Source organism: Podarcis bocagei, assembly GCF_964188305.1.
Source record: "Podarcis bocagei genome assembly, chromosome: 6".
Lineage (NCBI taxonomy): Eukaryota > Metazoa > Chordata > Lepidosauria > Squamata > Lacertidae > Podarcis > Podarcis bocagei.
This window is the reverse complement of record NC_138130.1, coordinates 99,018,298-99,030,158: the sequence shown is the minus strand read 5'-3', so window position 1 is coordinate 99,030,158 and position 11,861 is coordinate 99,018,298. Positions and strand designations below refer to the sequence as shown.

The 11,861-nt window shown below is 46.6% G+C and overlaps 1 protein-coding gene across 2 annotated transcripts in view; it reads right to left on the bottom strand.

Annotated features, from left to right (window-relative positions):
* Positions 1 to 4,698: 4,698 nt before the first annotated feature.
* PAK1 (p21 (RAC1) activated kinase 1) overlaps positions 4,699 to 11,861 on the bottom strand; it is a 118,074-nt gene continuing 110,911 nt past the window's right edge. For both annotated transcript variants that reach the window (XM_081197395.1, XM_081197394.1), the window contains 5 exons: positions 11,049 to 11,166; positions 9,268 to 9,367; positions 7,889 to 8,085; positions 6,344 to 6,481; positions 4,699 to 5,502 (listed from right to left, as the gene is read on the bottom strand). In XM_081197395.1, the coding sequence (XP_081053521.1) occupies positions 5,416 to 5,502; positions 6,344 to 6,481; positions 7,889 to 8,085; positions 9,268 to 9,367; positions 11,049 to 11,166 (640 nt within the window). In that variant the 3' untranslated portion in view covers positions 4,699 to 5,415. The remainder of the gene's footprint in view (positions 5,503 to 6,343; positions 6,482 to 7,888; positions 8,086 to 9,267; positions 9,368 to 11,048; positions 11,167 to 11,861) is intronic.

Here is an 11,861-nt window from a genome sequence, read left to right as displayed (position 1 = left end):
AAGGAGGAGTTGGGCAACTGGGATAAACTGCCTTCATGTCCAATTATTATTATTATTATTATTATTATTATTATTATTATTATTATGAATACCCCACCCATCTGGCTGGGTTTCCCCAGCCACTCTGGGCGGCTTCCAACAAAACACTAAAATACAGTAACCTATTAAACATTAAAAGCTTCCCTAAACAGGGCTGCCTTCAGATGTCTTCTAAAAGTTTGGTAGTTGTTGTTCTCTTTGACATCTGGTGGGAGGGCGTTCCACAGGGCGGGTGCCACTACTGAGAAGGCCCTCTGCCTGGTTCCCTGTAACTTGCCCTAGTCCAAAGCCCTAGTAATAAAACACAGGATTTAAATGATTGGTTTTTTTCCTATGGTTTTGGCGGTTCTTATTTTTATCTGTAAGCTGCCCATCTTGAGTCCCCATCAGGGAGAAAGGTGTGGTATAAATATAATAAAGCAGCAGCAACAACAACAATAAACTCATTGCATTGCAGAGAGTTGGACTAGATCAGGGGTCTGCAACCCGCGGCTCCGGAGCCGCATGTGGCTCTTTTACACCTTTGCCGTGACTCCGGGGCGGATACTAGCGAGGGGAGGAGGCACATTGTGCGCCCCGACACTCCCCACTGTGGCAGGCGCTGTACTGGCTGTGACGTCGCATGGGGGCGGTGCGTGCGTTAGTCACTCACCGTCCCGATGTCACCTTCCCGCCCGCTGTCAGATCGGAGGGCAGCGGCGCGCATGCTTTAAATGTCGCAATGGTTTTGCGGCTCCCAGTTTTTTTTCCTTCGGAAACGGGTCCAAGTGGCTCTTTTTGTCTTAAAGGTTGCAGACCCCTGGACTAGATGAATCTTGGGTCTCTTCCGACTCTACGTTGTTGTTGTTGTTCTTGTTGTTGCTGTTGTTACAGCTGCACACGTCAGCAGCCACACACTGCCTTTAAAAAGGCAGAACAATTCACAGAGGGAGGTATTTATCTCCGTGTCTGTTACTGCTAATTCTGTTTATTTGTTTTATTTATTTTAATACTACTAATAATAATAATAATAAATAATAATTTAAACCCTACCTTCCCCGGCCAGAGCCGTGCTCAGGGCGGCTAACACCAGTAAAATTACAGTAAAAACATAATGGGGGGGACACATACAACCAATTTAAAATACAGGTTAAGATGCAATTTAAAATGCAGCCTCATTTTAAAAGTAGCCCATAGATCAAAACCATAAGGGGAGGGAAACATAAGGGTCAGACTGAGTCCAAACCAAAGGCCAGGCGGAACAGCTCTGTCTTGCAAGCCCTGCGGAAAGATGTCAAGTCCCGCAGGGCCCTGGTCTCTTGTGACAGAGCATTCCACCAAGTTGGGGTCAGTGCTGAAAAGGCCCTGGCCCTAGTTGAGACCAATCTAACCACCTTGCGACCTGGGACCTCCAAAATGTTGCCATTTATGGACCTTAAGGTCCTCCACGGGACATACCAGGAGAGGCGATCCCGTAGGTACGAGGGTCCTAGGCCGCGTAGGGCTTTAAAGGTCAAAACCAGCACCTTAAACCTGACCTGCATTCAACTCCCACCTTTTTTCTCTAATGAGCTCAAGGGGGGCTCCACTGTTTTCTCCCCCTCCTCATTTAACCCCCCACAACATGCCTGCAAGGTAGGTTTGGTTGAGAGGCAGTGAGCGGTCCACACAGTCACCCAGCGAGCTTCATGACCGAGTGGGGATTTGAACCCGCGTCTCCCAGGTCCTAATCTGATGCTCTAACCACTACGCCACATTGCCTCTGGTCCTGTTGTGAGCTTCTCCAGAGGCATCTGTCTGACTTGACCACCACTGGTCCACCTGAACCCTTTTATCGCAGCCTGTTTCCAGAGAACTGCCATTTGTCCCCCCTGTTGAAGCCCTGACTGAACTCGACCAGAAGTCCGGCACTGAGTGTCATCGCTGATCGCATGCTATGGCGCACTCTCCCGCCCGGTGAAAATCCTGAGTTTTGACTTTCATTTGCCTCTCAGTGGCTTTTTTTATGCCAACAGGCAGTCGCTCGGGTGTTTTCTCGAGTCACCAGTCATTTCAATGATTGCCCTTTATTGCGTTAAATGTTTCTGTGTTGCTCTATAATTTCACCCCAACAATTTGCAAGAAGGTGGCAGGTAAATGCTTTTATAAATAAATAAATATTTGAAAGAGTGGAGGTGTCAGGAGGTGTGGAGATGTTCATTATATTAGTACCATTGATTTCATCATTGTTAAGGACCCTTCATGGCCTAGGACCCTCGTACCTACGGGACCACCTCTCCCGGTATGCCCCACAGAGGACCTTAAGGCCCATAAATAGCAACACCCTAGAGGTCCCAGGACCTAAGGAAGTCAGATTAGCCTCAACCAGAAGCAGGGCCTTTTCAACTCTGGCTCCGGCCTGGTGGAACGCTCTATCTTATGGGGCCCTGCGGGATCTGATTTCTTTCCGCAGGGCCTGTAAGACAGAGTTGTTCCGCCTGGCCTTTGCCTTGGAATCAGTTTGAATCCCTCCCCCTCTTTCCTTTCTCCTTCTGTGATGGAACTCCCATTTGGGGACTTCCCTGGCTTTTTTTCTGGCCCACGTCGGACCAGTCTGAATAGTTGGCCTTGGTGAAGACTTGATGTTTTCATCCCCAAAAAAGTTTTTGATTTGAGTTCCTACTGAAATGAGGCTGCATTTTAATGTATTTTAATCTTGTTTTTAAGCTGTAATTCAATCGTTTTTATACCTGGTGTTAGCCACCCTGAACCCGGTCTTGGCTGGGGAGGGCGGGGTATAAATAAAATATTATTATTATTATTATTATTATTATTATTATTATTATTATTATTATTATTATTATTTCCTGCTGGATCAGGCCAATGGCCCATCCCTTCCTGGGGTTTCCAACGACTGGCATTCAGAAGCATTCCTGCCTCCAGCTGTGGAGGCAGTTGTGCTTCTGAATGCCATTATTATTGCCCAAAGGCAGCCCGATAACATTCTTCCAAAAGGTAACTGAGTCTATCTCAAAGTAACTTTCTAGCTTTCACCCTCCATCATGGGGCATTTCTGTGACAGATTTGTCATCCCTCCTGCCATGACATCTGCAGGTGAGGAGACAGCTTCCTGGCATCAAAGCCAGTGAGCCATTTCTATATCATTTTGCGGATTTTATAGGGTTGTGTCAAGATCGGTCTTGGGCCCAAGTTTTATGTTTCAGGGACGCAGGTGGCGCTGTGGTCTAAACCACTGAGTTTGTTGGGCTTGCCGATTGAAAGGTCGGCAGTTCAAATCCCTGCGACAGAGTGAGCTCCTGTTGCTCTGTCCCAGCTCCTGCCAACTTTGCAGTTTGAAAGCACACCAGTGCAAGTAGATAAATAGGTACCACTGCGGCGGGAAGGTAAATGGCGTTTCCGTGCGCTCTGGCTTCCATCACAGTGGCCCATTGCGCCAGAAGTGGTTTAGTCCTGCTGGCCACATGACCCGGAAAGCTGTCTGTGGACAAACTCCAGCTCCCTTGGCCTGAAAGCGAGATGAGCGCCGCAACCCCATAGTCACCTTCGACTGGACTTAACCATCCAGAGGTCCTTTACCTTTATGTGCTTATATACTGAACCGGCAAGTGGTTTTAATATGGGATTTTACTGCATTTTCGCTCATTTCTTAGCTGTCTCAGGTGCAGCCGCTGTCAGATAACATAGCATATAAATTATAGCCAGCAAATTATGAATAAAATTATCATGGATTTGCTAGAGAGGCATTTGCAGAAATAAGAGAGATGGGAGTTGTATCCGCATCATCATGCAAATTGCATTTCCTGACTTATCTAGACTAATTTTTCACCCTGCTGATTCTAGGCACAGGTTTCTCCTTAAAAGCTCTGTATCAGTGTGTGGTTTTTTGCCCAATATAAACCTGCTCTTTGGTGCTCAATCGGAGCAAACATCAATTCAGTTTTTCCATGGATTGCTATTTGCTTGATTCAGCTTTAAAGAGCAAGTTTTTGCAGAGCAAGAAAAAGGGCGCTCAGGCATGGAGTTTTAAAGCACGGACTGTGCTTCGGACGACCAGAGGAATGTCAAGTGTGGATAAACCCCTTACACACAAGCAGGGGATGTGAACTGCTTCAGGTATTTCATACCTTCCAACATGTCAGCCCAGGTTGCAGGTTCGATCCCCATATGGGACAGCCTTTATGTCTTCTTTAAAGTACAGAGTGGCACCAACATCAGTGCAACGTCTCCGTCCTTCCTTGCAGGGGGTTAGACTAGATGACCCCTGGGGTCCCTTCCAACTCTACAATTCTATTATTCTCCTCGTTCCTCCAAGGATCCGTTACATGCACCATATCCAGACTGTCCTGCAAGACCGAGCACCCCATCTCGCCCATCTTGGCTATGAGATGTCTAGTATTATAATAGTATATAAACACAGACAAATACAGTCTCTCTCTCTCTCTCTCTCTCTCTCTCTCTCTCTCTCTGTGTGTGTGTGTGTGTCTCCCCAAATGTCTCTTGCACTCGCAGTTTAGCCTCTGGTACTTTGGTCTCTCTGAATTGCTGCACTTTCAATTGTCCTTTGATATCAGACATGGCCTTTTGGCCAACAGAGCCCTCTACGTATACAAAGCGCCTTCACCTTTCTGACAAATTCACAACGCAATTAAAAGCACAGATTTAGACAGATGATGCCGGTCAGAAGGGTGGAAACAAGGACGAGAATTTAATCAGAGGGCAATTAAGTTTCACACACACACACAAAAACCCCACCACCATCCAGCCCCCATACACACAGCATGATGAACATTCATTAATTGCCATCTTCTAACAGATACAGGATGTTCATTTCTGGTTCAGTGGAAGAAATTCCATTTCCCTTGAGATTATTTTTTTAAAAAGAAAAACACTCCCTGTGCCCATTTTCACGTAATCCAAACTATGCCCGTCTCTCAGTAGTCTTAAGAACAGGGGGCTTTTCGCAGAGGTAAAAGAAAACACAGGCATTTAGAAATGCAATTCCTCCAATTGTCCTAAAGGTTGCATGGAATCATGTTTTCCTCTCTTCTTAAATTCAACAACACACTAAAAGATATGAAAACATACTGGCTTGGCAACTTATTTTGTTCGAGATCAGACAGCCCCTTAATGGCCCTTTCAAACATACAAATTCCGCCCCACACATCCATTCCACGTGGGAGGTCGCAGTTTTGAGGGCAACACCTGCCTCCGCCCCCAGGTGTCTGCTTTTGAGTTTTGGGTGCACATTGATGCCGCGGTCCCGATCTCGCAGGATGAAAAGCTTCGGGGCGCGGCTATAAAAGTCAGGGGAGAGCTGGGCTCTTTGAAACAGGTGTTTTCGGGAAAAGTTAAAAGCCAAGAGGGTTTGGCACGGCAGCGGTGGCCCCATGGAGCGTGTCAGTGGTTGTTCTTCGCCGCCTCCTTCGCCGCGATGATCAGAGGAGTGAGGCTGGAGAGGGGCTTGGCGATTTTGAGAAACTGGTGCTGGAAAAGAAGGAGACAGGTTTCGGCAAAGGAAGAACGGCCAGCTCAAGCGATAAACCAATTTAAAGATGGGTTGGCACATGGGAAGCTGCCTGAGAGCTGGGTGAGAGCTTTGATCCAATGAGCTCAGTGTTGTGGGGATGTTAAAGAGAGTAAAAGGTAAAGGGACCCCTGATCATTAGGTCCAGTCCTGACCGACTCTGGGGTTATGGCACTCATCTTGCTTTATTGGCCGAGGGAGCCGGCGTACAGCTTCCGGGTCATGTGGCCAGCATGACTAAGCCGCTTCTGGCGAACCAGAGCAGAGCACGGAAATGCCGTTTACCTTCCTGCTGCAGTGGTGCCTATTTATCTACTTGCACTTTGACATGCTTTTGAACTAGATTGGCAGGAGCTGGGACTGAGCAACGGGAGCTCACCCCGTAGCGGGGATTCGAACCACTGACCTTCTGATCAGCAAGCCCTAGGCTCTTTGGTTTAAAGGCTCTGTCCCTTTAGAAGTGGTACGATCCTGCCTTTAAATGCCTGAAGGAAATCAGCCCTGAGTGCTCACTGGAAGGACAGATCCTGAAGCTGAGGCTCCAGTACTTTGGCCACCTCATGAGAAGAGAAGACTCCCTGGAAAAGACCCTGATGTTGGGAAAGATGGAGGGCACAAGGAGAAGGGGACGGCAGAGGACGAGATGGTTGGACAGTGTTCTTGAAGCTACCAGCATGAGTTTGACCAAACTGCGGGAGGCAGTGGAAGACAGGAGTGCCTGGCGTGCTCTGGTCCAGGGGGTCACAAAGAGTCGGACACGACTAAACAACAAGCAATCTTTCTTCAAATTGCGGCGTTTACCTGGAGAAGCTCTTTCGCAGACCCCCTCTTCTCCACATCCATCTCGAGGCAGCGATTAAGGAAGTCTCTAAAGATGGGCGAAAGCTTCTCTGGGTTCTGCAGCTCGGGGGTCCCGTTGGTAGCAATTAGATATAAAGCCTAAAAGAGAGGACAGAGGCAAGCGGGAAGAGAAGAAGAAAAAAGAGCTCAGCTCAGAGATTTTATTTTATGCCATAATGGATACAGCAGGGGTCAGCAAGCTTTTTCAACCGTGGGCCCGTCCACCATCCCTCAGACCTTGTGGGGGGCCGGACTATATTTTGGGGGAAAAATAATGAACGAATTCCTATGCCCCACAAATAACCCAGAGATGCATTTTAAATAAAAGCACATATTCTACTCATGTAAAAAAACACCAGGCAGGCCCCACAAATAACCCAGAGATCCATTTTACATAAAAGCACACATTCTACTCATGTAAGAACACGCCGATTCCCGGACCGTCCGTGGGCCGGATTGAGAAGGCGATTGGGCCACATCTGGCCCATGGGCCTTAGATTGCCTACCCCTGGGTTACAGTGTTGGAGTCCAGGGTTCGAATCCCCACTAGGCCATAAAACTCACAGCATGGCCTTGGGCCATTCACCATCTCTTAAGCCTAACCAGCCTCACAGATTTGTTGTGAGGATGAAATGGGGAAGAGAACCATGTTTAGCACCTTGAGCTGCTCGGAAGAATAAGGTGAGATATAAATGTAATAAATAAATACCAGAGGTACCAATGCAAAGTCAGACAAATGCAGGGTGGATTTGATTTAAATCAAATCGATTTAAACCCATGATTTAAATCACCAGTCAGTAAGACTTGATTTATATCATATTTTCACAGAAAGGCTCATTCTTGCTGGTATCATCTTAATATTTACAACCAGATGAAGGTTTCATTTTCGGAATAATAAGTTTTCAGAGTAGTTTTTACAGTTATATCGAAAATTACTGATTTGGTTATCCTATTTGAAATACATAGACAGATAATTATAAAGTTATTGTGAGGTTTAATAAGTAAATTGTTTATATTTGGACAACTTTTCTGCTGTTCTTGATTGGAAGGAGAAAAATAATCATTTTCTTAATAACAATTTATTTAACTAAAACAATAACATTATAGCATATGTATCCATGTATGTTAACTGATGTGGTTAAATAATTTTTTTAATAAAAAAAACCTAAGTTTTAGCACACATGAAAAACTTAAAACAAATCCTTATTTCCTGATGAATAGCCTTTGGACTATAATGTAACTTAAACAGAAAACTATCGTGAGAAGAAAAAATTCCTCCGAAAGCATTTTATTTGAAAAATCCAATTTAAATAATAAAAAAATCCAATTAAATTTTTTTAAAATGCATATTTTTAATCATTGATTTTTATCCACCCTGGATAAATGAGAAACATTTATAATCCCCGGTGGGACAGCTGGCCTAACTAAACGAACTGCCAGAGAGTCTGGGAAGCCTTTTCTGGAGGAAAAGCGACGCTGAAAGTCAGTTAGAACGAAAACGCTCACCCTCAGTGGATTTTCGTTGAGGTACGGAGGTTCCCCCTCTATCATTTCGATGGCCATTATCCCCAGAGACCAGATGTCCACTTTGGGTCCATAGGCTTTCCTCGTCACCACCTCAGGCGCCATCCAATATGGCGTCCCCACCATAGTGCTGCGCTTGCTTTGCTCGGGAGTGATCTGAGCACAGAAGCCGAAATCGGCTGACAGGGAAGGAGAGAAGAGAAGAGGAAAATCAGAAAAAGAGCAGAAGTAGAAGAAACAGTTTTCCTTTGTTTTGGAGGAGTCCCGGGCAGAATTTAGTTTTCGCGTCCAAGTTTTAGACTGCAAGGTCTTATCTTCTTTAATATTTACGCTCTACCGGCTGAGCCATCCCAGGGGAAGCAGGAAAACAGAGCAGGGCTACAGCTCCTTCCCTTCTGGAACACCTTCATCATCATCATCATCATCATTTATTATTTCTACCCCACCCATCTGGCTGGGTTTCCCCAGCCAATCTGGGCGGCTCCCAACAGAATATTAAAAACACGATAAAACATCAAACGTTAAAAACTTCCCTAAACAGGGCTGCCTTCAGATGTCTTCTAAACATCAGATAGTTGTTTAGTTCCTTGACATCTGATGGGAGGGTGTTCCACAGGGTGGGCGCCACCACCGAGAAGACCCTCTGCCTGGTTCCCTGTAACCTCACTTCTCACAGGGAGGGAACCACCAGAAGACCCTCGGAGCTGGACCTCAGTGTCTGGGCTGAATGATGGGAGTGGAGACACTCCTTCAGGTATACTGGCCTGAGGCCATTTAGGGCTTTAAAGATCAGCACCAACATCTTGAACTGTGCCCAGAAATGTACTGGGAGCCAATATAGATCTTTCAGGACCAATGTTATGTGGTCCCAGCGGCCGCTCCCAGTCACCAGTTTCGCTGCCGCATTCTGGATTAGTTGTAGTTTCTGGGTCACCTTCAAAGGTAGCCCCACATGGAGCGCATGGCAGTAGTCCAAGCGGGAGATAACTAGAGCATGCACCACTCTGGTGAGACAGTCTGCAGGCAGGTAGGGTCTCATCCTGCGTACCAGATAGAGCTGGTAGACAGCTGCCCTGGACACAGAATGACCTGCGCCTCCATGGACAGCTATGAGTCCAAAATGACTCCCAGGCTGCACACCTGGTCCTTCAGGGGCACAGTTGCCCCATTCAGGACCAGGGAGTCCCCCACACCCACCCGCCTCCTGTCCCCCCAAAACAGGGGGGTTCTGTCTTGTCAGGATTCAACCTCAATCCGTTAGCCGCCATCCATCCTCCAACTGCCATCCAACAAAGCAAAACAAAGAGGGTGGTTTTGAAATTCCAGGTGTACGATTCTCCTCAACCATCCTGTCAACATACTTAGCTTGACAGAGCCATCCATCCCCAGCAAGATATTGTCACTCTTGATGTCCCTGTGGATGACTTGGTTGGCATGGAGGAATTCCAATGCCTGGAGACACTGTGGAAGTAGGGAAAAAAACAGGCAACAACAATCAGCCACAGTACTGCAAACAACAAAGGAGGTTTTGTGCAGGACAGTGTAGTGTAGTGGTTAGAGCACTGGACTAGGACCTAGGAGACCAGGGTTCGAATCTCCACTCAGCCACAAAGTTCACTGGGTGACCTCGGACCACTCACTCACTCTCTGCCTAGCCTACCTCACACGGTTGTTGTGCGGACAAAATGGGGGGCAGAGATCAACATATGCCAGCTCGAGCTCCTTGAGGAAAGGCAGTGCATAAATGAAATTCGGTAAGTATATGTGTGTCACTTCTCACAGAATGCTTTTGCGGAAAATTCATTCTGGCGCATATAATGACAGGAAGGACTGCCTCTCCCCATATAAACCACCCCCAACTCTGAGATCATCTTCTGAGGCCCTTCTTTCTGTGCCTCCTCCGTGAGAGGTCCGGAGGGTGGCAACACGAGAACGGGGCCTTCTCTGCAGTGGCTCCCTGGTTGTGGAATGCTTTCCCCAGGGAAGTTCGCCTGGTGCCTTCATTATACACCTTTAGGCAAAAAAGTTCCTCTTCAACCAGGCCTTGGGCTGATTCATATTCTACAGCGTTTCAAATTTGTTTTTGTTTTGTTTCATTTCAACTATTTACAGTGGTGCCCCGCAAGACGAATGCCTCGCAAGACAAAAAACCCGCTAGACGAAAGGGTTTTCCGTTTTTAGATGCGCTTCGCAAGACGAATTTCCCTATGGAGTTGCTTCGCAAAACGAAAAAGTCTTGCGAGTCTTGCGATTTCCCCCCCTTCCCCCCCTTTTTCTAAGCCGCTAAGCCGCTAATAGCCTTTTAGCCGCTAAGCCGCTAAGCCTTTAATAGCCACTAAACCACTAATAGCGCTAATCCGCTAAGCGGGTTGCTTCGCAAGACGAAAAAACCGCTAGACGAAGAGACTCGCGGAACGGATTAATTTCGTCTTGCGAAGCACCACTGTATTTTGTGCTTCTATCCTGTCTTTTTCTTGTGAACTGCCCCAAGATCTTCAAATGAAGGGCAGTATATAACTTTAATAAATAAAATAATAGACAAGTATATTACAACTCTCGTCACAGCTGGTCTTTGGCTGTGCTGGCTGAGGCATCAGGGAGGACAAAGGTTCCTCCATCACAGACTGGCAGCAGCTGTGCTAGGACTGAAGCAGAGAAGGGTCTTTTCCATTAGCTGCTACTTGATCCTTTTTGACTAGCGGTGCCAGGATTTGAACACGACCCCCTAAACATCACCGCTCTATTTTTAGGCACCTGTTTAAACCGCAATATTTATCCAGCATTCATCCTGATCCGCTTGCAGGGTATATAAATGTCTTCCTGTTAATCTTTCATTCATCCCAATGCTTTGAACTGCATTTCCCCGTGATTAGAAAAGGTTGTTTCTTTTTTGAAAAAAAGTGGATTTGTTGCGCTAGGGCGACAGAGCACTTTGACTTACATCAGTTGCGCACGCCTAGAGTTCCTGGAATGAGCTTGCACCCCTCCCAAAATATACTGACAGTCTGGAGGCACTCCAGGATATTCAAATAATTCCATCTCTCTCACACGTGCATAGGAACTCCAAGCGGCACGTCCCATTCGCCAGCAAAGCCCCGGACTTCCATTTGGGATGAAAGATATACGTAGTTTAAGTCCTTACCTCCCGGCACACGGCGGCAATCTGCCCTTCATCCATGCAGGTCTCTGTCACCACGTCTGTCAAGGAACCGCCTGCCAAATACTCCATGACTACCCACAATTCATCCCCCACGAGGTAACTGCGGGAAGCCAGAGAAATAACAGATGGTCATTGTGTCCCTTTCACCACACACACAACCGCATTGCCAAACCAAGAGAGCAGAGCTATTTTGACAGCAGAGCCAGATGGTAGAGCAAAATGGACAGTGGAAAGTAACAGGCCTGCGGGTCGGTTATGGATCGGGCTGGGGGAGGACCCGGGTTCAAATTCCTGCTCCGTGTTCCAGCTTCCTGAGTGGCAATCATCATCATCATTTTTAAATTTGTATACCGTCTTTCTATCTTACAATACTCAAGGCGGGAGATAGGAACTTGCTGAGTTAATTATTGGAATTGGGATGCAAGAAGGGGAGCTGTGGGGAAGTCAGGGGAAGTGGTTAAGAAATTAAGGATCTGAAATTATGCATGTTTGTCTTTGTGTTTGTGTGTCTGTGTTGTGTAGTGTGTGTTTATATAAACTGTGAAAACCCAATAAAATTTTTTATAAAAAATAATAATAATACAATACTCAAGGCAGTTTACAAGCTGAAGGAAGAAAAAATGTACAATCTAATGCAATACACCCCTTCATGGATCACTGCCTTGCCGTGGCGAAGGGGCTTGAAGAACTCAGAGAAGCTATGAACTATGCCGAGCAGGGCACCCAAGATGAACAGGTCATAGTGGAGAGTTTTGACCAAACGTGATCCACCTGGAGTAGGAACCGGCAAGCCAC